General features: G+C 39.5%; 1 protein-coding gene across 2 annotated transcripts in view; it reads right to left on the reverse strand.

Annotated features, from left to right (window-relative positions):
- Positions 1-7,732: 7,732 nt before the first annotated feature.
- Positions 7,733-27,616, reverse strand: part of IFT57 (intraflagellar transport 57) — a 74,859-nt gene continuing 54,975 nt past the window's right edge. Inside the window, exons 7-12 of one of the 2 annotated variants that reach the window (XM_043448917.1) lie at positions 18,642-18,713; positions 17,256-17,387; positions 15,884-15,946; positions 13,705-13,771; positions 12,519-12,726; positions 7,733-12,484 (exon numbers count right to left, since the gene is read on the reverse strand). In XM_043448917.1, coding sequence (XP_043304852.1) covers positions 12,548-12,726; positions 13,705-13,771; positions 15,884-15,946; positions 17,256-17,387; positions 18,642-18,713 — 513 coding nt within the window. In that variant the 3' untranslated portion in view covers positions 7,733-12,484; positions 12,519-12,547. Of the gene's footprint in view, positions 12,727-13,704; positions 13,772-15,883; positions 15,947-17,255; positions 17,388-18,641; positions 18,714-27,616 lie in introns of both variants that reach the window. The other variant, XM_043448916.1, reaches the window with a different exon arrangement.

Below are 27,616 nucleotides of genomic sequence, written 5' to 3' on the forward strand. Positions count from 1 at the left end.
TGCTGTTGTCTGTCAAACTTCAGTATGAATCAGCCATAGGTATACATACATCCCCTCCCTTCTGAACCTCCCTCCCGTCTCCCTCCCCCTCCCACCCCTCTAGGTTGATACAGAGCCCCCGTGTGAGTTTCCTGAGCCAGAGAGCAAATTCCCACTGGCTATCTATTTTACGTATGGTAATGTAAGTTTCCATGTTACTCTTTCCATATGTCTCACCCTCTCCTCCCCTCTCCCCATGTCCATAAGTCTATTCTCTATGTCTGTTTCTCCATTGCTGCCCTGTAAATAAATTCTTCAGTACCATTTTTCTAGACTCTGTATATATGCATTAGAATACAGTATTTATCTTTCTCTTTCTAACTCACTTCACTCTGTATAATAGGTTCTAGGTTCATCCACCTCATTAGAACTGACTCAAATGTGTTCCTTTTTATGGCTGAGTAATATTCCATTGTGTATAGGTACCACACTTCTTCATCCATTCATCTGTCGATGGACATCTAGGTTGCTTCCATGTTCTAGCTATTGTAAATAGTGCTGCAGTGAACAATGGGATACATGTGTCTCTTTTGATTTTGGTTTCCTCAGGGGATATGCCTAGGAGTGGGATGCTGGGGCATATGGTGGTTTTATTCCTGGTTTTTTAAGGAATCTCCATACCATCTTCTGTAGTGGCTGCATCAATTTACATTCCCACCAACAGTGTAAGAGAGTTCCCTTTTCTCCACACTCTCTTCAGCATTTATTGTTTGTAGACATTTTGATGATGGTCATTCTGACTGGTGTGAGGTGATATCTCATTGTAGTTTTGATTGGCATTTCTCTGGTAATGAGCGATGTTGAGCATCTTTTCATGTGTTTGTTAGCCATCTGTATGTCTTCTTTGGGGAAATGTCTGTTTAGGTCTTTTTCCCACTTTTTGATTGGGTTGTTTGTTTTTCTGGTACTGAGTTGTATGAGCTGCTTGTATATTTTGGAAATTAATCCTTTGTCAGTTTTTTCATTTGCTGTTATTTTCTCCCATTCTGAGGGTTGTCTTTTCACCTTGCTTATAGTTTCCTTTGCTGTGCAAAAGCTTTTAAGTTTAATCAGGTCCCGCTTGTTTACTTCTGTTTTTATTTCTGTTACTCTAGGAGGTGGGTCATAGAGGATCTTGCTTTGATTTATGTCATCGAGTGTTCTGCCTATGTTTTTCTCTAAGAGTCTTATAGTTTCTGGTCTTACATTTAGGTCTTTATTCCATTTTTAATTTATCTTTGTGTATGGGGTTAAGAAGTGTTCTAATTTCATTCTTTTACATGTAGTTGTCCAGTTTTCCCAGCACCATTTACTGAAGAGGCTGTTTTTGCCCCATTGTATATTCTAGCCTCCTTTGTCAAAAATAAGATACCCATAGGTGCATGGGTTTAGTTCTGGGCTTTCTATCTTGTTCCATTGGTCTATATTTCTGTTTTTGTGCCAGAACCATACTGTCTTGATGACTGTAGCTTTGTAGTGTAATCTGAAGTCAGGAAGGTTGATTTCTCCAGCTCCATTCTTCTTTCTCAAGACTGTGCTGGCTATTTGGGGTCTTTTGTGATTCCATATGAAATGTGAAATCTTCTGTTCTAGTTCTGTGAAAAATGCCATTGGTAATTAGATAGGGATTGCATTGAATCTGTAAATTGTGTTTGGTAGTATAGTCATTTTCACAGTATTGATTCTTCCTACTCAGGAACAAGGAATATCTCTCCATCTGTTTATGTCATCTTTGATTTCTTTTATTAGTGTCTTATAATTTCCTGTGTACCATTCTTTTGTGTCCTTAAGTAAGTTTATTCCTAGATATTTAATTCTTTTTGTTGCAATGGTGAATGGGTTGATTCCTTAATTTCTCTTTCAAATTTTTCATTGTTAGTATATAGAAATGCAAGTGATTTCTGTGTACTGATTTTGTATCCTGCAACTTTGCTAAATTCACTGGTTAGTTCTAGTAATTTTATGATACTAACTTTAGGGTTTTCTATGTACAGTATCATGTCATCTGCAGACAGTGAGAGCTTTACTTCTTCTTTTCCAATCTGGATTCCTTTTATTTATTTTCCTTCTCTGATTGCTGTAGCTAGAACTTCCAGAACTATGTTGAATATAGTGGCAAAAGTGGATACCCTTGTTTTGTTCCTGATCTTAGGGGGAATGCTTTCAGTTATTCACCATTGAGAATAATCTTTGCTGTAGACTTATCATATATGGCCTTTACTATGTTGAGGGTGGCCTTGTAGAATGAGTTTGGAAGTGTTCCTTCCTCTGCAATTTTTTGAAAGAGTTTTAGAAGGATAGGCATTAGCTCTTCTCTAAATGTTTAATAGAATTCTCCTGTGAAGCCATCTGGTCCTGGGCTTTTATTTTGGGGGGAGATTTTTGATCACAGCTTCAATTTCAGTGCTTGTAATTGGGTTGTTCATAAATTCTGTTTCTTCCTGGTTCAGTCTTGGAAGATTGAAGTTTTCTAAGACTCTGTCCTTTTCTTCCAGGTTATCTGTTTTATTGCCACATAGTTGCTCATAACAGTCTCTTATAATCCTTTGTTTTTCTGCATTATCTGTTGTAACCTCTCCTTTTTCATTTCTAATTTTGTTGATTTGATTCTTCTCTCTTTTTTTCTTGATGAGTATGGCTAATGGTTTGTCAATCTTGTTTATCTTCTCAAAGAACCAGATTTTAGTTTTATTAATCTTTACTGTTGTTTCTTTCATTTCTTTTTCATTTATTTCTGCTCAGATCATTATGATTTCTTTTCTTCTACGAATTTTCAGGTTTTTTGTTCTTCTTCTTCCAGTTTTAGGTGTAAAGTTAGGTTGTCTATTTGATGTTTTTCTTGTTTCTTGAGGTAGGATTGTATTGCTATAAACTTCCTTAGAACTGCTTTTGCTGCACCCCATAGGTTTTGAGTTGTTATGTTTTCATTGTCATTTGTTTCTAGAAATCTTTTGATTTCCTTTTTTATTTCTTCAGTAATCTGTTGGTTATTTAGAAACATGTTGTTTAATCTCCATGTGTTTGTGTTTCTTATGGTTTTTTTTTTTTTTCTTGTAATTGATATCTAGTCTCATAGCACTGTGGTAGGAGAAGATGCTTGAAATGATTTCAATTTTCTTAAATTTACTGAGGCTTGATTTGTGACCCAAGATGTGGTCTGTCCTGGGGAATGTTCCTTGTGCACTTGAGAAAAAGGTGTACTCTTCTGCATTTTGATGGAATGTCCTGAAGATATCAATGAGATCCATCTCATCTAATGTATCATTTAAGACTTGTGTTTCCCTTATTAATTTTCTTTTTTGATGATCTGTCCATTGGTGCGAGTGGGGTGTTAAAGTCTCCTACTATTATTGTGTTACTGTCAATTTCTCCTTTTATGTCTATTAGTGTTTGTCTTATGTACTGAGGTGCTGCTATCTTGGGTGCATAGACATTTACAACTGTTACGTCTTCCTCTTGGATTGATCCCTTGATCATTATGTAGTGTCCTTCCTTATCTCTTATAATCTCCTTTGTTTTAAGGTCTATTTTGTCTGTTGTGAGGATTGCTACTCCAGCTTTCTTTTGCTTCCATTTGCATGGAATATGTTTTTCCATCCTCTCACTTTCAGTCTATATGTGTCTTGAGATCTGAAGTGGGTTTCTTGTAGACAGCATATATATGGGTCTTGTTTTTGTTTCCATTCAGCCAGTCTGTAGATTTTGGTTGGAGTACTTAATCCATTTGCATCTGAAGAAATTATTGATATATACGTTCCTATTGGAGAAGACAATGGCAACCCACTCTAGTACTCTTGCCTGGAAAATCCCATGGACAGAGGAGCCTGGTAGGCTGCAGTCCATGGGGTTGTGAAGAGTCAGACATGACTGAGCGACTTCACTTTCACTTTTAACTTTCACCCATTGGAAAAGGAAATGGCAACCCACTCCAGTGTTCTTGCCTGGAGAATCCCAGGGACGGGGGAGCCTGGCGGGCTGCTGTCTCTGGGGTTGCAGAATTGGACACGACTGAAGTGACTTAGCAGCAGCAGCAGTAGCATGTTCCCACTGCCATTTTCTTAATTGTTTGGGGTTGATTTTGTAGATCTTTTTTCTTCTCTTGTATTTCTTGACTATATGAGTCCCTTTAACATTTGTTGTAAAGCTGGTTTGGTGGTACTGAATTCTCTTAACTTTTGCTTGTCTGAAAAGCTTTTTATTTCTCCATCAATTCTGAATGAGATCCTTGCCAGGTACGATAATCTTGGTTGTAGATTTTTCCCTTTCGGTACTTTAAATATACCCGTCCATTCCCTTCTGACCTGCAGAGCGTCTGCTGAAAGATCAGTTGTTAAGTGTATGGGGTTTCCCTTGTATGTTACTTGTTGCTTCTCCCTTGCTGCTTTTAATATTCTTTCTTTGTGTTTAGTCTTTGTTCGTTTGATTAGTATGTGTCTTGGTGTGTTTCTCCTTGGGTTTATCCTGTATGGGACTCTTTGTGCCTCTTGGACTTGATTGACTATTTCCTTTTCCATATTGGGGAAATTTTCAACTATAACATCTTCAAAAATTTTCTGATACCCTTTCTTTTTCTCTTCTTCTTCTGGGACCCCTATAATTCGAATGTTGGTGCATTTGATATGGTCCCAGAGATCCCTGAGACTGTTCTCAGTTATTTTCATTCTTTTTTACTTTATTCTGCTCTTCAGAAGTTATTTCCACCATTTTATCTTCCAGCTCACTGATTTGTTCTTCTGCTTCAGATATTCTGCTATTGATTCCTTCTAGAGTATTTTTAGTTTCAGTAATTGTGTTGTTTGTCTCTGTATGTTTATTCTTTAATTCTTCTAGGTATTTGTTAGTTGATTCTTGCATTTTCTCCATTTTGTTTTCAAGGTTTTTGATCATTTGTACCGTTATTATTCTGAATTCTTTTTCAGGTTGTTCGCCTTGCTTGCATGGCTGCATGGCTTTCCTCCACAGGCATTTCCCACCACAGTCTCCTCCCTCACATCCCCTCAATCCGTCTCTCCACAGTCAACAGCAGCTCTCGCCCTGGGGTTGCTCCATAATCCCTAAAGTCCAGCTCCCAGCCACTGTGCCGTCCAGGGGACCAGCGTTCCTGTCCAGGGTATGTATGGCTGCAGCAAGGACTGTCTGATTCTCATCCCATTTAGGCTGCCACAGATCAGCTATTTTACTCTTAGCCTTAAATGTTTCTCCTCTGACTCAGATAATTGCCCTGATGTGGGGATCAGACCCCTGCTTCAGTTCCCCCACCCACTGAGGGCCAGTCCAGTCCTACGAACACTCCTGTTCCCCCCCCCCCCCCCACTTCTCTTGTCCTACTGAGTTTTGCGTGGTTCTATATATTCTTTTCCACTGATCAGGTCCTCCTGTCTGCACTCAGCTGCATGCACTTCTGTGTCTGAAGGTGTATTCCTGATGTATCCGTGGAGAGAGATGTACTCCACGTCCACATACTCCTCCGCCATCTTTTTCACCTCTTGTCTTTTTGTTTTGTTAAGCCCTGATTTTTAGTGTTTTCCTATTTCTATGGTGTAAATACTCCCATTATGGGCTGATTTTAAGCTACCAACAGTTTAACAACCACTCTCAAAATTTCTGAATCTCTGATAATGAGCTCTTAGGGGCTGGTACACCATTGCAAGCTACTACAAACAGTGAACCTATCAAAATTTAAAATCATGCAGTCTTAGGACTAGAAGCATCCAGAATATGCTAGTCCTACTCCTAACTTTTCAGAAGAAGAAAATTAATGCTGAAGATAAGTAACATTCTAAAAGTCATGCAGAAAATTACTAGAAAAGTTGGGATTGGAATCAAGGTGTTTGGACTCCCCATGCAGTGGTCGATGCCAAAGCCTTTATATAGGGAGTAGAGAAACAAGTAGTTCTTGGCTATGAATGGAAATCTGACTGTATAATCGTGTGTTGGGCTCTGGATGGGACAGGATGGGTGACAGGGGCTGTGAACATGAAGCTCCTCAGAGTTGCTCCAACTGTGTTAAGAATCACTTAAAAAACTGTGCAGTTTGTAATCTTGGTTTGTTAAATGGGCAGGGCACTTAACCTTTCGTAGCTTTGGTTTTACTATTTTTTAAAGACAGTTTTTAATATTAGTATATCTTAAACTCCAGTGGGAAATAATCTAGGGTACTTTATTAAAAATCATTTCAGATGGGCTTAATTTTAAGATAACTCACAGAAGAAGCACTAATTTAGATCCTCTTTGAAGACCCTTTTGGATCTAAGGTAGTGTTTATCTGTTTACTCATAGCCAGGAAATGTTTCTGGAGTGGTAATTCCTTAAAGGAGTTCTTAGATTAGCTGCATCAAAGGCACCTGAGGAGCTTTTTAAAATTTCTGACCACCCAAGGTTCCACCTAAGACCTGTGCAATAAGAACTGAGGGAGAGGAGGGCTGGGAAATTGGGTATTTTTTTTTTTTTTTTTTTTAAGAAGTTGCCTATTTGATTTTGATTCCATAGTAGAGTTAGGAACTTCAGAGGTTTCCAACCTAGAGAATGCTGTGTAGGGTAAGGAAGTGATAACTTGCCATTGACTACTGACCCGTAGAGTAGGGGTCGTGTGCAAAGATTTTATCCAATAGTTTCTCAAATAGGGGATGGGAAAAAGCAGCTGATGAGCTCTAGGACACTATCTGAGGAGCAACTGGAAAGTGTCCTTGTAGTTCTTAGCGGTGCAAGGACAGAGTATGAGTGGACCAAGGTGGCCTGAAATAAAGTACTAATGGTTTCTCAGCAAATCACAGGTTTGCATGTCTGTATCGAAAGCACCCACTTATGGAAATCTAATGCTTGAGGTGTAGTCTTTAGAACACGCTAAGATGAACACATTAAGATGATTCTTGCCCTCCTCTTCCCTGTATTTGTAAAAAGACTTGTCAAACGACAACAAACTAGTGAATCCAAAATTGCTTTTACCCTTTAAAAGACCATGCCACCTTTTCAAATATAAAGTTTTAGGAATTATGACTTGGTTGTTGGGCGCATTCAGTTTTTAAAAAGGTAAAGCTTTGACAATGATTGCTATTTGACCACAAAATAGGGGGGATCTTTTCTAACTACTGTAATCACATTGTTGTAACAAAGACTGCTTTAAAGAAAACACAAAAAGCATTTCAGGCTGGCAGAAAAGAGTTTTAAGAAGAAAAGCATTTGGGCATTTAATCCTAGGTTCTCTACAAAGGTTCCTAAATCCATAAAGTCTACTGACCCTCAGCATTCAAACCCATGCTTGTTAACCATCCACGTCACACAGAAGAGTTTTGAATCAGAGAATTACATGTTTTCTCATCTTCCTTCACAGGTCCACCTGTTCTAATAAAAGGTTGGAAAATAATCTAAGATGTGCATACTGATTTTTCATGCCATTTACCTAAATCTACATTCTTAAAGGGTATTCTCAGTGAAGAGGGTCTCTGCTGTTACATTATTTGTTTAAAAAAAAAAAAAAAAGAACTACATTTGCTGCTTGCAGATTTACAATGTAGATGAGAAGTCCTGAAGGAAATGAAACTTGTTTAACGCTTCTCAAATTTACTGGTTATAAAAACATTTGCTTATGTTTAAACTCATGGGAAATGCTGACCTAGGTTAATTAAGAGGGCAGTAGAGAAACAGTTCCTTAGAGGTGTCAGAAAGTTGTTCCTACTTCATCAATGAATAAATGATTATGTAAATTTAAGACATGTTCAATAGGCCATATAATTTTATTGGAGAGGTCATACAATTCACACAAGTTGCCTATTTGCATCAAAGGGAAACTTACTTTATACAAAGCATATCATTTCCAAGAACCATCATTTTGTTTTCATTTTTTTACCTTTATACTTTGAAATAATTTCGGATTTATAGAGAAGTTCTAAAAATGTATAGTGGATTTCTATATGTTTCTATATATTATTCTCTCAAATCTCAAAATGTTAACAGTTAACCACATTTTAAAAATCATTCTCCTTATGTGTGTGTGAAACACACACACAAGTATACATTTTTTTTCCCTGAACCATTTGAGAGCAAGTTGGTGACATGATGCTTCTTTGCCTCCAAATACTTGTATTGCTAAAACAAAGGACATCCTTATAACTATAGCACAAATATAAAAAAATAATGTTGATTTAACACTATTATCCAGTCTATAGATCTTAACCTTACCTGTCTCAGTAATGTCATTTTCTAACAAATAAAGATTTTTTTGTTTTGTTTTGTTTTGTTTTGGACTGGTATTCAGTCTTGACTCGTTTGTTGCATTTAATTATGTCTCTTTCACCTCCTTTAATCTGGAGCAATTCCTCAGTCTGTTTTTCATGACCTTGTAATTTTTTTTTTAATTTTACAGCCTCTCTTGATTTTTTTAAAATTTAATTTTAATTGGAGGATAATTGCCTACCATATTGTGCTGGCTTCTGCCATAGAGCAGTGTGAGTCAGCCCCAAGTACACGTTTTTGAAGAACAGAGGCCCTTTTGTGAAACATCCCTCCACTGGGTTTGTCTGATGTTTTCTCATGACTATTAACAGTCATGCACTTTCAGGAATATGTGCTCCTTTCAGGAGAAACATGATATCTACTTGTTTCACTGCTAGTAACGTTAACATTTGGTCCCTTAAAGTGATATGTCCCAGGTTTCTCCACTGTCAAGTCATGATTTTTCTCTCTGTAGAATATCTTATGGGCTTTGAGATTATGTAAATACTCAGTTTTTCATTAAACTTTCACCTACTAGTTTTAGCATTTGTCAAGAAACGGCAAATTCCGCTCCAGCATTTGTGCCTGGAAAATTCCATGGACAGAGGAGCCTGGTGGACTGCAGTCCATGGGGTCGCAAAGGGTCGGACACAACTTAGCGACTAGACAACAATGTACATGAAGAAGTAAACTGAGGCCGGTTCAAATTACCAGTGATATTGTGTTATTTTTCCAACAGCATTTGCTTATTTCATTCTCTGTGCTTCATTTGGGTAATTATTAAGAAAAGTTCACTTTTCAAATGCTTACTATTATTATTATATTATTATGTGATCAGTGATCTTTTTTTTTTTTCTTTTTGGCCATGCCATGTGGCATTTGGGATCTTGGTTCTTGACCAGGCATTGAGCCCATGCCCTCTGCAGTGGAAGCGTGGAATCCTAATCACTGGAACACCAGGAAATTCCCTGATTAGCGATCTTTTTTTCTTCCATCAAATTCCTTATTTACTACTCAAGATATCATGGAATGATACTTAGCTATTATCCAAATTTGCCTCTCAATTTTCTGCTTGAAGAGTAGTTTCCCTTCTTGACTATTTAAAAAGTCCCAGCAGAAGTGGAGGCTTTTCTTCTCCCCTCCTTCCTGTCTATCCTTTCTCAACCATCCTGGGAAGGAACACAATTTATTCACAGTTAAACTTCTTGTTCACAACCTGATGAGTGGGCCTTGATTCTATTACTATGACTTGTAAACCTCAGATGATGGTTAGCAGTTTTTAGCAATAAAGTATTTTTTAATTAAAATATGTACAATACAGTACAATATAGTTTTAAAAGATAATGTTATTGCAGACAATAGAGACTACAGTTTATTGTGAACATAACCTTTACATGCTCTGGGAAACTAAAAAATTCATGTGATATACTTGATTGTGTTATTCGCTTTACGGTGGTAGCCTGGGATTGAACCTGCAGTATCTCTGAGGTATACCTGCATGGTAGTCGCCAGATGGCGATTTCTAAATGCCGTATTTCTTTTACTTTAGGTGTTATTGTACTGTAAGGAGGACCCTTCTCTTCTGCCATTGATTCATTTATCTCTACCTGTATGGATTCATAGTTTGTTGTTTTATTCTCTGGGTTATAACTTATTACTATAATTGTTTTGATGCTCAGTTGTCCCAGATTGGCTAGTATGATATTCTACAGTCCACGTCCTCTAGCCATATCCCCATCACTTCTTTGTACATGTCCTTACTATCTGGCAAAGAATTCCGGGCTCATCTGTGCTTTCCCTGCCCCAACCCAGGAATTAGTAATTTTTCTAAGAAATCTGTTTTTTTTTCTTAAGTAGAAAATTTAGAAACCAAGACATGAGTGCTAGGAATTCTCATTGCTATTCTACTGTCACTGTTTCTAGACCCTCTTAGAGGACAGAACTAGTAAACACACGTATGTATGTATTTGTATTTCTATATCTATAAATATTTATATTTTCAATTAATCTAAATGTATGAAAAATCCGTGAGTTCCTACTAATGCTGCCAATTCCAATCCTGGACCTATGATTTATAATTACTATCTTGAAACTGTGTCAGATCTTAGACTTGATAACATTAAATTAATCTGCTGTAGAATAGGACCCGCAATATACTCTGGGACTGCACAATACATCTCCCCATTCACTTACTAACTCACATCCTGTGTGCTAGGACCTGGTTAGGAACACAGAAACAAGAAAGATTTTCTCCTTATCTTCAAGCAGCTCAACATATTAGAGATGATGGAGGAAAAAATAATGACAATATAGTACATTAAGTTCTGTTATTCACTGGGCTCTATGGGAACTGAGAGGAGGACCACCTATCCCAACCTGAGTAACCTGGATTATTTCAAAGGAAGTGAAAATAGGTTGCTTACACTAGTTATTGGAAGAGTTCTTAGATTATTGCATTTGCATAAAATGAAGAGTGCACTTTGTTTCTGAATAAAAGTACATTTTATGGAGAGCTCTCATTTATCTAGAAGGGGTCTCTGCATTGATTGAATTCATCACATTACTACTTAGCCATGACAATACCTATGCAAATAAGTTCCAGGGAAACTGCTGTTAGTTTGCGGGTCCAAAAGTTAGGTTTTGGTCTTTCTGCTCTGTGCCTCCCAATGACCATAACGGAAGGGAAAAACGTGGGACTTCGTTTCAAACTACCTATTATCCCAAATTAAATAAACTGATTTTGCTATTGTATTGATTGCCACCCTCTTGAGTAATGGGTTTCCCTGATAGCTCAGCTGGTAAAGAATCTGCCTGCAACCCGGGAGACCTGGGTTCGATCCCTGGGTTGGGAAGATCCCCTGGAGAAGGGAAAGGCGGCCCACTCCAGTATTCTGGCCTGGAGAATTCCACGGACAGTATAGTCCATGGGGTCGCAAAGAGTCAGACAGGATTGAGTGACTTTCACTTTCACTCGAGTAAAAAAAGTTTATGCATACTGATTTATCTAAATATAATCTTACACTAGAAAGTTTGAAAGAAAAAGATTTGTGTGTGTGACGGTATATAAATGGAAAGTAAAGGCTAAAAAAAAAGCAGGGTGGAAATAATAGAATGAAAAATAAGGGAATTTTATTTTTTCTGTCATATATATATATATATGCGTACACACACACACACATATATATAGTATTCTAATCAAAATTTATCACTAGATCCTTTTTTCCTCCTTATTTTCAAAAAATAAGTGTGGGCTATCTTCTGGTTTGAGCATATCTCATCAGTGTTCCCCAGTTCCAAGTCTGGTCACCCTCACATTGCTTATGTCACCAATTTAGAAATCGCAGATGAGAAAGTTGCTCAGTAAGCTGTGTAGTAAAGGCTGCCAGTACCAGGAGCCTGACTGTGACATAACTTTCTATCCTTCCTTCTGCTGCAAAATGACTCTTTAGTGTATCTGATACCACAGAAAAAAGTAGAACTGAGAAATGTATACACCTTTCTATTCACTACAGGAACATAATCAAAGATGACTGAAATATTTATTTTTTATCAGGGAACCTTAGATCATAGTAGATATCAAATCAGCTTAGTCATGAAATGGTCATGATAAGTAATAAACTTCAAACGTTAATAAAGATACTGAAGTTTTATTCTTATGTTTTAAAAAGATGTAATTTTAGGTAACCATAAAGTTGAGGCAAGGGTAGTTTGGAATTTTGGAAAGAATTCCCAGCCATTGCTGGCTGCATCTGGGAGCAGAAACACTGGAGATCAGTGTGTGTGTATCAAACGGAAGGGGCCGCTTGCGCCAGAGGTCCGTGTGCTGACACCAGCAGCCCCTGCAGAAAGCATGGGTCCTACCCGCTCTGCACCAGGCTCCCCTCCCTCACATGCGAGGAGCCGTAGAACAGGGGGCCACCAGGTCAGGGCTTTACTATATGTAATGATCAGTGAAAGCTGCTTTGAAAGTGAGAATTTTAAATTACTTTATTAAATATTATATTCAATTTAAAGGTTCTGACCATCCATATCATCATGATACAATATGTGTGTATATATGTAAAAAAATGGCCAACATGCTTTAAGAGGAATAACTGTGCTTTGTCATCTACGCAACATGAAATATGACTTTCTAGAAAGAACCAGTAATCAGAAGCATGAAAACCGGCCTGCTTTAATAAGAGCCCGCCGCGGACTCACGGCGCGCTCCAGTGAGGGCCCGCCGCGGGCCCCGGGACGGCGCGCTCCAGTGAGGGCCCGCCGCGGGCTCACGGCCTGCTTTAATGAGAGCCCGCCGCGGGCCCCGGGACGGCCCGCTTCAGTGAGGGCCCGCCGCGGGCCCCGGGACGGCGGCGGCGTGCATGTCTCTCGTCATGTCGGACCTCTCCTTCAGCTGTGACTGCAGCAGCGTGTGCTCCACGACCCCGACCCTGACGTCCATCTGCGCGGCTTCCTGCTTCAGCTTCGTGAGGCTCTGTCTAATCTTCACCAGAGGGGCTGCAGGACGGAAACAGCATGCAATGCAAATTTCCATTTGGAGTACCAGTTTATTACAGAATGGTATGACATTTTCCTCACCTCGTCTTAAGCCAAAAATAGGGTTAAAAACACAGCCAACAGTTTACTGACATTCGCAGTTTTGCTGTGGCATTTTAAACACCTGAAATTTCTAGGCTGGGAAATGATGTAGCATTTGATGTACTGAGGCTGAACTTCTTTTCTAGAGGAAGAGTTGCTAAAGGGGAATATAATGATTTCTTCAGTATTTTTTAATGGGCTAATATATTTATCTAAGGAAAAAAGGATACTGTGGGAGAAAGGAGATTAAAAAAAGGGTACAAAGGGAAGAAAGAATGACTTTGACACACAGCTGATGGGCCCATTCAAACATACTGCAAACCCTCTATACATCACCTTTTGAACGATCACTCAAGTATATACCATTAGAATGCTAAAATCTTTCTAGAACATAGAAAGGCCTTTGGGCAATCACCACCAGGCCACGTCAAAGTAACTAGGAGGATGATTACTGTCGGAATATTAATTCTTCCCTATCTGACCCTTGCCCATCAGGCCTACTGACGGTGAGGGAAAAAGAGTCATCACATCACCACCTACACTGACTGTTTTTGTACTATAAAATGGAATGATGAATCTCACTGGATGAAAACATAACAAAACATTCCTTTTTTAAACAGGCATATCAAAGTGTATATTTAAATATTTTCTACCCTATTTCTGAACAGATATAGTTTGAATAAAATCCTGAATGATAGTAAAAATGACTCTTCTCAGCTCATTTATAAGGGAAATAGTATACTGATTATCAGACATCATTTTTGCATCATGTACCCCTCCTTCAAACAAATTCATTTTAAAAAGGAGACTCCCTATTTATTAATACCTTCTTAAAAATACATTTCTTAAGGAGAGACACTTCTGCTCATTTTCTTCTTAAAATCAGTGTGTGCTTACCACCATCAGTCATGCTGCTGCCTTTTTCTTCCATTTCTTGTTTCACCTTTTCTAGCTCTTCTGTGACCTTTCATTAGAACAAAAGCTCTCATGAGTGCTCGACTTTGAAGAGACTTCCAAATTTTTCAATGACGTATTAAGACAAATAATTCAGACATAATACACACGTAAAGGGATACAAAGATATCAGCAGTATCCTGGACATAATTTGAACAATAAGATAAAGTGTGCAGACATGCTAAGCTTTTTATCTTCTAAGCGTGCTCCTATTGTTAAATGTCACCAAATTACTTTCTCATTAACTGTCTCAGGTTGTAATACGATAGAATGAAAAAGATCTAAGTTGTTTTTTTTTTAGGCATTAGGCACTGAAGCCTTGCAGTTATCTCACAGCATCTACCATGCAAGTCTCTAATGACTAGTTATTAATTAAAACACCATAAACATCCTAAAGGCTTTGCGAATTCTAAAGATTTACTAGGTAGCTTTCTTAATATTATAGTTTTGTAAGAGAATATGCCACCTCTTTCTCTATAGGACACTAAAAATAACATTTATGCCATATGGTTATATGTAAAAATATTCTAACTGCTTTATCCAAACCATGAACTCCAAGAGGCATATTGTGCTGCCATGCTGGCCCTTATATATAGTCTACATCATACTCAAAATTGTACCATAGTCTCTGTTATTAGCAAAATTCCAAACTTAGCATTAATATTGGTAGAAAGTATCACCGTTAAAAAACTGAAAAGTTTCTGATACAATCTAGAACCAAACCATAATTATTGTAACTTAGTAGTCTTTATTTTTTGATCATACTGGTGAGTAAAAACTTCCTTGGGAATAAACTGCACATCCAAGTAAAGCAAATTAATTTTGTACAGGCATCTGAAATGTTACAACTGGGGATAACTACACACACTGAAAGAACTAAATGGTTCCCTGGACTCCCTTCCAGCGTTAATTTACCTAACAGAAGTGAGCACTTTAGTTCTGTATAATGTTTTATCTGCCTAGAAGCACCACAGGACTGGAGTCTAAATATTTCTAAAGTAATATTCTGTATTATTTTAAAATAACTATTTACTCCTCAAATAATCTCCAGGAAAAAAAGCTTAATTCTACCGCACAGAAATGTGTGTGTGTGTGTGTGATTGCTTTGCTCAGACGTGTCAGACTCTGTGTGACCCCACGGACTATACAGCCCACCTCTCTCCATGGGTTTCTCCAGGCAGGAATGCTGGAGTGGGTTGCCATTTCCTCCTCCAGGGGATCTTCCCGACCCAGGTACGGAATCCGCATCTCCTGTGTCTCCTGCACTGGCAGGCAGATTCTTTACCCACTGAGCCACCTAGGAAGCCCACTATACAGAAAGTTTGTAACAATTATACTTGAGTGTAGCCAAAGATAGTCTTAGACTTTAGTCCCACACTGGCTACTGATCTTGTCAGGTCTTTTTTCCTCTCAGCTCTTCAGTAAGAAGTGGGAGTATATATTATTAATATATATATATATATACACACACACACACACATATTTAAAGGTAAGACCTAATATATAATATATAATACATGTATTATTAATATAACTAATATATATTAGGTCTTCCGTCTCTTGCAAAATGATGAAAGCAAATACAACAATGTATGTAAACATTCTAAAAAGTCTTCTTTTTAGACTATTCTAAAAATCCCTTCTAAAAAGTCTTTAGAAGGGAAGGGGTTAAATGCTCGTCTCAATTTGTGGACAGAGAAATAGGATCAAGTACAAGTTATCAACAACAATCATTAAAAAAAAATTATATCTTAAATACTAACATTAAAATTTACTATAGACATTTAAGTAAATATTTTACTTACTCTTCTATACATTAGTTATAATTATTATGTTTTTAAAAAGATTAAGGAAGGTTAAAAATGTTCTAATATTATCAGCATGTTTTATGTTACATTTAGTAAAACAATTTTAGGCATTTTGTGGGAATAAGTAGGCATATAAATACCTAACTGACTCATTGGAAAGAAAATTTAGGGATTTTTCTCCTGAAGAAAAGGACTTAGAGCCACAGGAAGCAATGACTAAAGTCCACAGCCATGGCTGCAGCCGTATCAAACCGCCCGTGGCTGCCAACAGCAGGCCCTGCGGACGGGGGAAGAGTCTGGGGAACAGTGCGTACCTCGGACAGGAGTCGGGTCCTCTCAGTCACTCCACCGTTTCCCTGCTGGTAACGCTCCCGTGCCTGAGGGAGATAACATTTTGTTTAATGGCAAAATCAAAACAAGCGGATTACTTCAATATGACCTCTTTGTACTTACAGTTTCTGCATATCACTTTATGACAAGCCCCTCCTCGTCTGTGAGTACATTTGTGAAAAGTGACATTCTAACAGCAGCTATTTTAATGTCCCTAATAGGCTCCATGTATTTAATGAAAACATGACATAAGGGTGAACTACCTTAATCATCATATATTGACTGTGTAACACACAGGGCCACGATTCACAATAAAAATTTGTCCTCAGCCATTCCTAAACAGTTTAGACAATGGCTCTTGGTTGATCTAATCTGCCTGCTATGCAGAGACAACTCGTTCTCAAAAACAACAGAGCATCAGAATCAGTAATTAGTAAGATTTAACAAGCAGTATGACAATACAGAATATGTTCTTGGGAACTAATTTAACAGTGATTTAGTGTCAGTGTTTAAGAGATACAGGGTGGCTTTAAGCAGAGACTTTTTACAGCATTTTAAAAGTAAAAATATCCATGAATACGTGTGTATAAGTGTGAACAGTTAATTAAACAAACAATAAAAAATGTGAAGGTTAGTTTCTGCTCCGTCCTTGAGAACTCCTAAAAGTATTAAAACAGAAGTATCTCCAGTTTATTTCCATTCTTTTCCCCTCCCAACCTTGTCTGCCGTCAGCTGACACCTGTAGATGCCCTTAGAGGTCCTCCTCAGCATCAGGACAGTGGAGAGCATAAATCCCAGAGAAAAGCCGCTAGATCCCTGGGCTGGAAGAAAGCGCGGCTGCTTTCAAAGGCTGAAGGTTTTTATTTTTGGCTGAAATTCTAAAACTTTGAAAGGATCAAAAAATTTGCTCATTTAATTAATTAAACTGTGGTCTTTGACGGTGTCGTGCTTTCCCATGCCTTACTGTGTGGTTGTAAGCCATCGTGGCAAGGCTGTCTCTGCTCCCTGACACACGTAAGTGCGTACTCCCCTACCTCCTCCTGCTCGGCCAGTCAATCCGCAGCAGGCTTAGCAACAAAACCAGGTGTCCTGACACTCGGTCCCTTTTCTAAGGAATATACAACTTCTCTTAGTTCAATCAGACGAGGAAGTGCATTTTAAAGACTCCTAGGATGTCATTTCTAGGACAGGTAAAATGGAGATGACAAGTTCCATCGGCTTCCTAACGCGGGCAGAGAATTACCGGGTGCTGTTTGTGAAAAGCACTGCACGGCTCCCTAGAAGAGAAGCGCTGCGTCGGGTCTGGGGGTCAGAGTCACGGACCGGAACGGGCCCGGGGTGTCACCCTTCACTCACCTCGCTCAGCTGGGCTTGAGCTGCGCGGTATTCCTGAACCAAGTGCTCGAGCTGACTGTTGATGTACTTTTCTCGGCTGCCGATCTTTTCCAGAGTCCTACTAATTTCATTATGAAGTTTGTCCAAAAATCCCTAGAAATTTCATGAAATTTTAATAGGCAAAGAATGCACAGATATGTTTTTCCAAAGTAGTTTTAAATGGGTTAAATCTCCCTCCGTTCAGCCCACAAATTCTTAGTCACAAATGAAGAAGACGAAACAGTTTGAAATTTTCGGTAACAAAAAAGTCTGCAATGAGAATTATTTTAGTCACACGTTGCAGAATGTTAAAATTAAAAAGCACCTGGTAGTGTTGGTTGATTTATTTATCCTTATGCAAATCCAAAATGTATGTGAGTGGAATTTGCTTTAAAGTTCACAATCAAAGTAGGTAAAGGAATAACATGATTTTCTTACAAGCACAATTCAAGGATGACTGGACTATTGCAGCTGGAAGTAGATCATTAAACTTATAGCTCTAGTCTGCAGTGACATCACTGGGTGGCGCAAGGAAGATGCCAGTTGTGAGTGGCATCCAGAGGAAGAAAGGGGTTCTACAGCAGATGCATCCTTTGGCATGAGCAGTCTTGCTATGATTGAGTTGTTTTCCGAAATTAACATGTTGATACCTTCCTTTCCCCCACCTCCCCTCAAGTGACTGTACTGGGGCCTTTTAGGAGGTGATTTTGATTAAATGAGGTCATCAGAGCGGAGCTCACGGAACCGGTGTCAAATAAGACAAGAGACGTCACAGCTCTCCTTTCCCTTGTGAGGACACAGCGAGGAAGTGGCTGCGTGCGAGCCAGGAACAGAGCCCTCCCTACCGCCTGGTTGTGCTGGCATCCGGACATCAGACTTCCAGCCTCTGGAACTGCGGGAAAATAAACTGACACCGTTTAAACCAAACCAAACTTACAGCTCCAGCCTGGGAACCAGAACCTTACACCAGCGTGGCTTCCTTGTGGCAGTCTCCCAGAGTCCCTATTACTGGCAGGGCAGCGGGCCTGGAAGCTGGGGGTTCTAGGCATTGCTGGCCTGGCGCTCTGCTATTCTTTGAGATTCAAAGAGGAAAGGATGATGAAATGATTCTAACACACCTACATATATAAATAAACTATATCTAAGGTATGCAATAAACTATATATGTATATATACACACACACCCCTTTTAGTTACCTTTCTTTAGTTGGTTTAAATCTTAGGACTGTTGAAATATAATATGGTATATTTGATCAGTAAACTCCTCAAAGGTAAGGACTGGGCCATTTTTCTTTCATGTTTCCCCTTAACAGGTGCTTCACAGATGAATAAATGGACTCACGGACTCATCGGAAGTGATTCACATACCTTGGTTTCCTTTAGAGCAGACTCAATCCCACTTTTGTGCTGGTGCATTTGGTCAACGTGGATTCTCCAATCCTGCAGGGATAAGAGCATAGAGGAGAAAGTAAAACACACACTTCCTTCTTTCTTCTGCTTTTTTGAAGCTGCATTCTTTAATTACTTTGGTTGCTGCTCTATTTCAGGTAGGAGAGGCCTATATATAGCTTGCAATCAGATTATAAAGAAATATGTGTAGAGCACTTCAGGATAAAACGTTCTAAATAAATGTAAATGTAAATTATTTTATGTGTTCACAGAGTGATGTCTGACAATTTGAATATAAATTATCCCTGCACTGCTGGTGGTTAATATTTATGACTACCCATCAAAATGGGAAAAAAAAAAAAACCTAATTACTAGAAAAGAAATACTTGTTTAAACAGAAACAATTATATATAACAGAAGCAACTCTAGAATCAAGTTTTTGTTCAGCTGCTAAGTCATGTCCAACTTTTTGTGACTCCATGGACTGCAGCACGCCAGGCTTCCCCATCCTTCACCATCTCCCAGAGTCTGCTCAAACTTATGTCCGTTGAGTCGGTGATGCCATGCAACCATCTCGTCCTCTATTGTCCCCTTCTCCTCTTGCCTTCAATCTTTTCCAGCATCAGGGTTTTGTACAATTAATTGGCTCTTCGTATCAGGTGGCCAAAGTATTGGAGCTTCAGCATCAGTCCTTCCAAAGAATATTCATGGTTGGTTTCCTTTAGGATTGACTGGTTTGATCTCCTTGCAGTCCAAGGACGCTCAAGAGTCTTCTCCGGCACCACAGTTAAAAAGCATCAATTCTTTGGCAGTCAGCATTCTTCATGGTCCAAATTTCACAACTGTACATGACCACTGGAAAAACCACAGCTTTGACTAGATGTACCTTTGTCAGCAAAGTGATGTCTGGGCTTTTTAATATGCTGTCTAGGTTTGTCATAGCTCTTCTTCCAAGGAAGAAGTGTCTTAATTTCATGGCTGCAATCACCATCTGCAGTGATTTTGGAGCCCAAGAAAATAAAGTCTCTCACTGTTTCCATTGTTTCCCCATATATCTGTCATGAAGTGATGGGACCGGATGCCATGATCTTAGTTTTCTGAATGTTGAGCTTTAAGCCAGTTTTCTCACTCTCCTCTTTACCTTCATTAAGAGGCTCTTTAGTTCCTCTTTGTTTTCTGCCATTAGGGGAATATCATCTACATATCTGAGGTTGTTGATATTTCTTCCAGCAGTCTTGATTCCAGCTTGTGATATATCCATTCCAGCATTTCACATGAGGTCTTCTGCATATAAGTTAAATAAGCAGGGTGACAATATACAGCCTTGATGTACTCCTTTCCCAACTTTGAAACAGTCCGTTGTCCTATGTCTGGTTCTAACTTGCTTCTCGACCTGAATACAGGTTTCTCAGGAGGCAGGTAAGGTGGTCTGGTATTCCCATCGCTTTCAGAATTTTCCACAGTTTGTTATACCCACACAGACAAAGGCTTTAGTGTAGTAAATGAAGCAGATGTTTTTCTGGAACTCTCTTGCTTTTTCTATGATCCAATGGATGTCGGCAATTTAATCTCTAGTTCCTCTGCCTTTTCTAAATCCAGCTTGTACATCTGGAAGTTCTTGGTTCACATACTGCGGAAGCCTAGCTTGAAGGATTTTAAGCATGTGAAACGAGTGCAACCGTAAGGCAGTTTGAACTTGATACTGGAATCAAGTGCCACATACCAAATGTTCGTTTGTCCCTTGAAATTAAAATGGGGCTCTCTTGTTTAGACTTCAGAGTCTCTCTCTTAAGAAATATCTATAATGATTATTAGAGTTCATATATTTGAGACATATTCTTCTACTTCTAGACTGATCTAAATTTGTGTGCATATTTAAGATCTATCCCAACATTTTAATTTCCTAGAAGAGATTCTCAAAATTTTTGATTTATATTACTAAAGGTAACAATTTTAAGACTTGAGAAATATTCATCAAAAGAGAAAAAATATTAAGGTGAGTTGAAGTAAGTAATGGGGACAGGCTATCCCTCAATCACACATACCTTTCTGCATTTTCTCCCTTCCTGCTCCCATTTTATACCTACACCACTTTATGAAGGAAAAACTCTTTTGTGAATAGTTCCATTCTAATGATTTCTTAACTTTGAAACATGTGCCTGTGATTATATGGTAAAAAATCCTTGGGTATTTCACACGTATCAATTATGAAATTACATTACATCTGCCAGGAAGCTCAAAGGGCATCTAACCTGACGGTCATCATGCCACAGACAGGCAAACAGACGCCCGGCGACAGAAAGGGCTGCGTCCACGGCCCCAGAGGTAGCGGTGCATGTGGACCAGAGGCCCAGTGCACTAATCCCCACACAGTATCTTTTGGCAGCTCAGAGTTAATAAAGGGGGACACTGGCTGCTTGACACCAGTGAAGGCGCTAGTGAAAGAAGTGTCTTTTGCTCAGTTGTGTCCAACTCTACAACCCCATGGACTGTGGCCTGCCAGGCTCCTCAGGAAAGAATACGAGAGTGGGAAGCCAGTCCCTTCTCCAGATCTTCCTGACCGGGATCAAACCTGGGTCTCCTGCGTTGCAGGCAGATTCTTTACTGCCTGAACCACCAGGGAAACCCTAGAGCAGAGAACAAACAGCACTTTCCTGTGTCCCTAAACATTTTTTCTGTCTCATGAGTGGAACGTATCTCAGAAAACAGAGCGTGGAAAGAACCTTGAAGATCACCGATTCACCCATCTAACAGTCATCTAGAGAAATGCCTTTATTGTATAGTTGAGGGGACTGCTCACAACCTATGATTATGGTTAGACGGACGTGTCCAGGAAACAGGCCCCTCCAACTAAGCCAGTCAACACGGGAGAAAGAAGGAGAAGCAACTGGCTGGCCTCCTGCAACTAGACCTAAGACGGTTAAGTTTCAAAATGGAAACCCGTTTAAGCTCAAGCAAGCATCTTGATGAAAGATAATGAACCTAACAAGTATCATTATAATAATTTTGTAAAGAAGTACTCATCCTGCCTGATTAAAAAAAAAATGTCAGAAGCTTAATAAACATCAAGCTCAAGTATTCCTATCAGTCTCTCTGTCAATAGATATATATGTAGATGTGTGTATATATAAACATACATAAATGTATAAACACACACATATATTTATACGTACATTTAAAATTTAGTGTAACTGGTGTTTAAAATAGTTTTGTGTTCTACTTTTTTCTACCTCGTATTGTTTTCTATCCAGCAAATGTTTAAAACATGTATTTTTTTTTTCATGTTTTGATACTCAAAGTATTTTGAGAGAAGCAAACATGCCTGACTTATCTGTGTGTGACTATAATAACTTACATTGATGGTAAGCTCCATGGAGGAGCTGGCATTTCACTGGAACCTTGAAACATGAGTAGTAGCATTTCAGCTTGCTGAAGAGGAGGGGGAGAGGAACAGTATTTTAGGCTGAGGGAGTAACGAGAACAAGGGAAAACAGAAAAATACATAGAGCACAAGTAGCCCAGGCACACACAGTCCTCAGGGCGGGCTGGGGCGGGGTGGTTGAATCACAAGGAAACAAAGCTGGAGGTGGCAGGTTAAATCAGATCCAGGGCTTTAATTAGGGAGTGTGGGTTTTATCTTGTAGAGATAATGGAGAGCTATCAGACTTTTGGTTTCAGTTTTAAAGACAAGTCTGTGTTTTGAGAAAGTAACAGAGTGAAGGGCTGAGTAGCAAGGTAAGAGGCTGAAGGCAGGCAGCAGGCCAATTAAGCTGCTGTGTCGTGGTCCACGGACAGACCAGCAGGGCTTCATCAGAGCAGTGCCTGCGAGAGTGGAGGGAAGGGGCGGGTCCCAGCGACACTGCAGAGACAGACTATCTGATCACTGACCCAGGGGAAGCGTGAGCTGGCTGAAGGGGAGGTGGGCAAGTAGACAGGTGTCGGCAAGGTTTCCAGTCTCAGGAACTGAGAGCATAGTACAATCACAGTGTGACAGGAACAGAACCGATTTCAGGGAGTCAGAAATACTGAGGAATTTGGTTTGGGACTTTCTAATTTGATCAGCTAACGGGACATTTGTGTATTCTTATTGCCTTTTAAAGTGGAAAACTAGTAATGATCTATAATTATCTGCCAGGCAAATTTGAATGCTTGTCTTCTTAAAATCTTTGAGATGGACACATGTCCTGACGTACAACTATTTTTATAAAAGCCTTATAAAAGTGTTCCTACACTTTAACCCAGCAATTTCACCTCTAGAAATTATTCCCAAGGAAATAATTGGGGATACACACAAAGGTCAATGTGTAAACTCTGTATAAAATAGCAGAACACTCTCTAAATATCTAACAGTAGAGGACGATTTAAACTAATTCTGCAACATTCATTTCATTCCTAAAAACAACGTAGTATGATGATGTTTTCATAAAGCTCAAAGCAAAAGTCGAGGATACACTACTTGGAGATGTACACACATGTTGCTATGTTAGTCGCCAAGTCACGCCCGACTCTATGTGACCCCGTGGACTGCAGCCCACCAGGCTCCTCTGTCCGTGGGATTCTCCAGGCAAGAATACTGGAGTGGGTTGCCACTGCCTTCTCCAGGGGATCTTCCCGACCCAGGGATCGAAGCTGGGTCTCCTATGTTGCGGGTAGATTCTTTACTGAGTCACCTGGAAAGGACACACACATATGTGAAAACACTAAAAAGGGGGGAAAAAAACAAGAGGGAGCAGCAGCTACTGGCAGTACACAAATCAGAGGAAAGTGACGACCTGCGGGGCGGGGTGGGCAGGGGCGGACGCGGACAGCTCCCAGGGTTTCGTGACGGTCCCCTTCTCTCTCAGGCTGGGTACTGGGTTCATAAGTGCTTACCATCGGATTTTAAAATTCCATTGCATATTCAATATATAATACTGTGTACTAAAATGTTAAATTCATATCAAAAATACTTCATAGGAAAAAAAGCCTGTTTTTCACACATGTAGCATACAGTAAGGTGGAAAAACACTGCCAATAGAATATACTCATCAGCTGTCCACTTAGTAAAAATTAATATCTGTGTATATTTTTACATGTTTATTAAGACAGGATTTGGCTATTGGTATTTTAAATTTCTTCCTCATTCTAACAACACTTTCCCAATTTCCTATAAGAGAATCTTGTCACTTTTAATCATCAGGGGAAAAAATGTCAAAAACTTTCTGGGAGCCCAAAAACATTTCTGAAAGGGGTTTAATACAGCTATAATAGAGGATATAAATAATTGTACTTGTAACATTTTAAAAACATGAATGCTGTTGTTTACTTGCTAAGTTGTATCCAACTCTTTTCTTTGATCCCATGGACTGTAGCCCACCAGGCTCCTCCGTCCATGGGATTTCCCAGGCAAGAATACTGGAGTGGGTTGCCATTCTCTTCTCCAGGGGATCTTCCCCACCCAGGGATGGAACCTGTGTCTCCTAAGTCGCAGGCAGATCCTTCACCACTGAGCCACCTGGGAGGTCCCAGAACATGAACACACAGCTTTAAAAACTATGACTGAGAGAGCTAAAGACTTTAGAGAGGTTTGTGGTAAGAATGGAGAATACAGGTTTCAATGATATGTTAGGATCCGGTCCTCCAAATGAGGAACAGTAAGAACTGTTAAACAATAACAGCAATCCTTAAATAAGGGAGAACCCATCCGGCCAGGGGGCACTGCTAAACACTTCCCTTGTCTGAGACGCACGTTTCAGAGCACCATCGGGTGTCCCCTGTCCCTCCCTCTCGCCGCGCCCTCCCCGGTAACGGGGTATGTGACCAGCTGCTGGCTGAGGGAGGGGTGCGCCTCGCCGCTCCGGGCATGCTGGCCGTGGCCACGCCATTCCCTGCGGCCAGCGGGATGACGGACACGGCCGGTGCCAGGACTGTGCAGAAGCCCTAAGAGGCATCGCCAACTCACCCGCCCTTTCCTTCAGCCGTGGTAACGGGCAAGCCCCACAACGGGCTTGTCCTGTGGGTCTGAGAACAAGAAACACAGAAAGCGGCGCGAGCAGAGCCGCGCGGAGCCACACATCGGCAGATGCGCATCTTGAATGAGAAGAAATGTACGTCACTATTGCTGTAAACCACTGATTCGGGGGTGGTGTGTGATACAGAAATCTGACTATATGTATGTAATTTTTTATAAGGAAAAAAAGAATCAGGTTAAATGACCTTTCCAAAATTTCACGTCTGGAAAGTGGAAAGCATTCCACGCCGGTGCCTCTTGCACAGACTATATGCTGCTTTTCTTTGTCATAAAATGAACTACCGAAGAGCACCCAAGGTAAACCAGGAATTCTTTCTGTTACATGTGAAGTGGGATCACACGGACGACGGCAGGTTACCGGTCACCTATTCCAAAGCGCTCCGCGCGTGTCCATCAAGCACTGTTTCTCATCGCTATCAAAGGCGAGCTTTGCGCCTAACCTGCACATTTCTTCTCTCTACGGAAATGAGAAAACTAATAATGATCTAGAATATCATTTCTTTAGACTTCCTATTTTTAGAAAGTCTATCATTTCTTTAGGTTTTCCTTCTATTTCACAAATCCTTTCATGCAAAATCTCGTGAGTAATTCTGTCACTGTGAGGTAGATGGCAAAGGCACTGCTGCAGCTATAATCCCTCTCCCTGTTCCAAACTCTTGCGTACCAAATTATATATCTCCCTTTTTCAGAAACTGGAGAACTGTGATCACATCTCTGCAGATGGTGACTCACGGTATACCATAAAATCAAAATGTATGCAATCTAGTTACAAAGCTAAGGTGACTGGAAGACCACAGATCTTTGGGTTTTACTTCAACAGAATACCACCTCAACAATCTCTTTGCATACATACAGACATTTTGTTTTTTCCCACCTTAGCACTTAAAGCACCTCTCTGAAATAGCAGGGAAAAGAGTCTGAAACATGAGCTAGGGATGGCAAATGGAACTTTTATCTGTGTATAAGTTTTACTAATTTACAACTTGTGAAATGTCAAACTCTCGGTTTTTTTTTTTCTCCACCCAAGTTTGAGCTTCTTTATGTGTGGAAAGGCATCGTGCCAAAGACTCTCGATATAGAGAAGCTGAGGAAGGCACCTTCGTGTGTACTGGGATGGTTTTCTTGTGGGCTCAGGCAAAGTCCACGCCAGGGCACAGCTGACTGATCCACGGGCGCCTTTCGCTCCAGCCCCCAAGGGCAGGGGCAGGGCCCCAGGGCCCTGATGTCCTGAGCTGCGTTCCATCACAGAATGTGACTTCTGCTGTGTGTCCCACCTTTTCCCTCTGTTGTTATTGCTCCTCCCTCAGTTCTGTTATGAATAATTCGTGATGAAATCTTCATTCATTGTGCTGGTTTTGTAGTTTTATTTTAATGAATATAAAACCATTTACAACAGCTTTTATGGGCTCCCTCCATGAGAAGTGCCTAACCCATTTTTTCCTATTAAATCTTTGTTTCAACTCTGAATTCACATTCTCTGGGAATTTTAAAAAATCACTCTGGGGAGGAAATCCTATGTACCTTACATCCATTCTGAGACCTTTTAAAGTCTAATAATAGCAACTTCAATGTTAATATTCAAGGAATGCTTTATATGTGTCAGGCACTATGTTAAACATTATTTCTAAAATCATCACATGTGATTCTCTTAAAAACTTCATGAGGATATTGAGATGTGGCTACTTCAAAGCGGACTGCCCAAGCTCTCACACAGGCAAACTGGGTGGAGCCTAAACCTGCAAAGACCACCACAGGGTATCATGTCATTTCTCTGATGAAATGCAGTAAAGCACAACTGAAAATTTTATGGGGTGATGGTTAAAGGAGTCTTTAGTTTTACCTTTAATATTTGAATTTTTATAAGAATGTATTTATATATCAAGAGTATGAGTATAATGAAAAAATACAAAACATTTTAGGATAAACATATGCAATTAAAAACTTTTTCACAAAGAAACAGCCACCTACATGCTTTACCTGTATGTCTTGTTCTGTTTCTGGCCATGCGGCATGGCCTGTGGGAACTCAGTTCCTCGATCAGGGACTGAATCTGCGCCCTCAGCCATGGAAGCTGGGCCGCCAGGGAATTCCTATACCTATATGGCGTTATCAGTGAGTTTTCTCAAACACGTAAGAAAGAAATAACAAGAACCTTAAGTGAACTCTACCAGAAAATAGAAGAAAAAGGGAGAGCAACTGCCAACTTGTTAATAAGAATTTCAGAGCATCATACAAGAACCTGACAAAGATATCTAAAAAACAAGAAAAAAATACAGATCAGTGTCTTTTGTAGAGATATAAAAACCTAACAGCCAACAGAATCCAGTAACATACAAAAAGATAATATGACATGATTAAGGGACATTGATTCCAAAAGGCAAGGTTAGTTAAATACTCAGTAAACCACTATAACGAGAGAAAACAAGGAGAGAGAAATCAAACGCTCATTTCAACAGATGAATAAAGAAATCACTTGAAAAAATATAACACCATTCATAATAATAACTCAACAAGCTAGGAACAAAAAAGAAAGTTCCTTAACCTATCTTATGATATTTATAAAAGTCATAAAGCTAACATCATCCTTCATGGTAAACCTGAAATAGTGAAAGCTTTCTCCGTGCTAATGCCACATATATCCAACATAGACTAGGATTCTTAATCAGTATATTTCAGACAAGACAAAGGAAATAAAAGGGCTCAGGCTTATAAAGAAAGAAATAAGATGGATGTCATTTGCAGATAATATAATTGTATACACAGAAAATGCAAAAGAACCTACAGGCTGACAGTTAGAATGAGTAAGTGAGTTTAGCAAGTTTGCTGGAGATGTGTACAAATACACACATACATAGATAAATGTATTTTTAAATAGCAGCAACAAATAAAACAGAAAATAAAATCTAAGAGATACTACTGAAACAAACAGACCAATGAAATAAAA

The sequence above is a fragment of the Cervus canadensis genome, chromosome 27 (genome assembly GCF_019320065.1).
Source record: "Cervus canadensis isolate Bull #8, Minnesota chromosome 27, ASM1932006v1, whole genome shotgun sequence".
Taxonomy (NCBI): domain Eukaryota; kingdom Metazoa; phylum Chordata; class Mammalia; order Artiodactyla; family Cervidae; genus Cervus; species Cervus canadensis.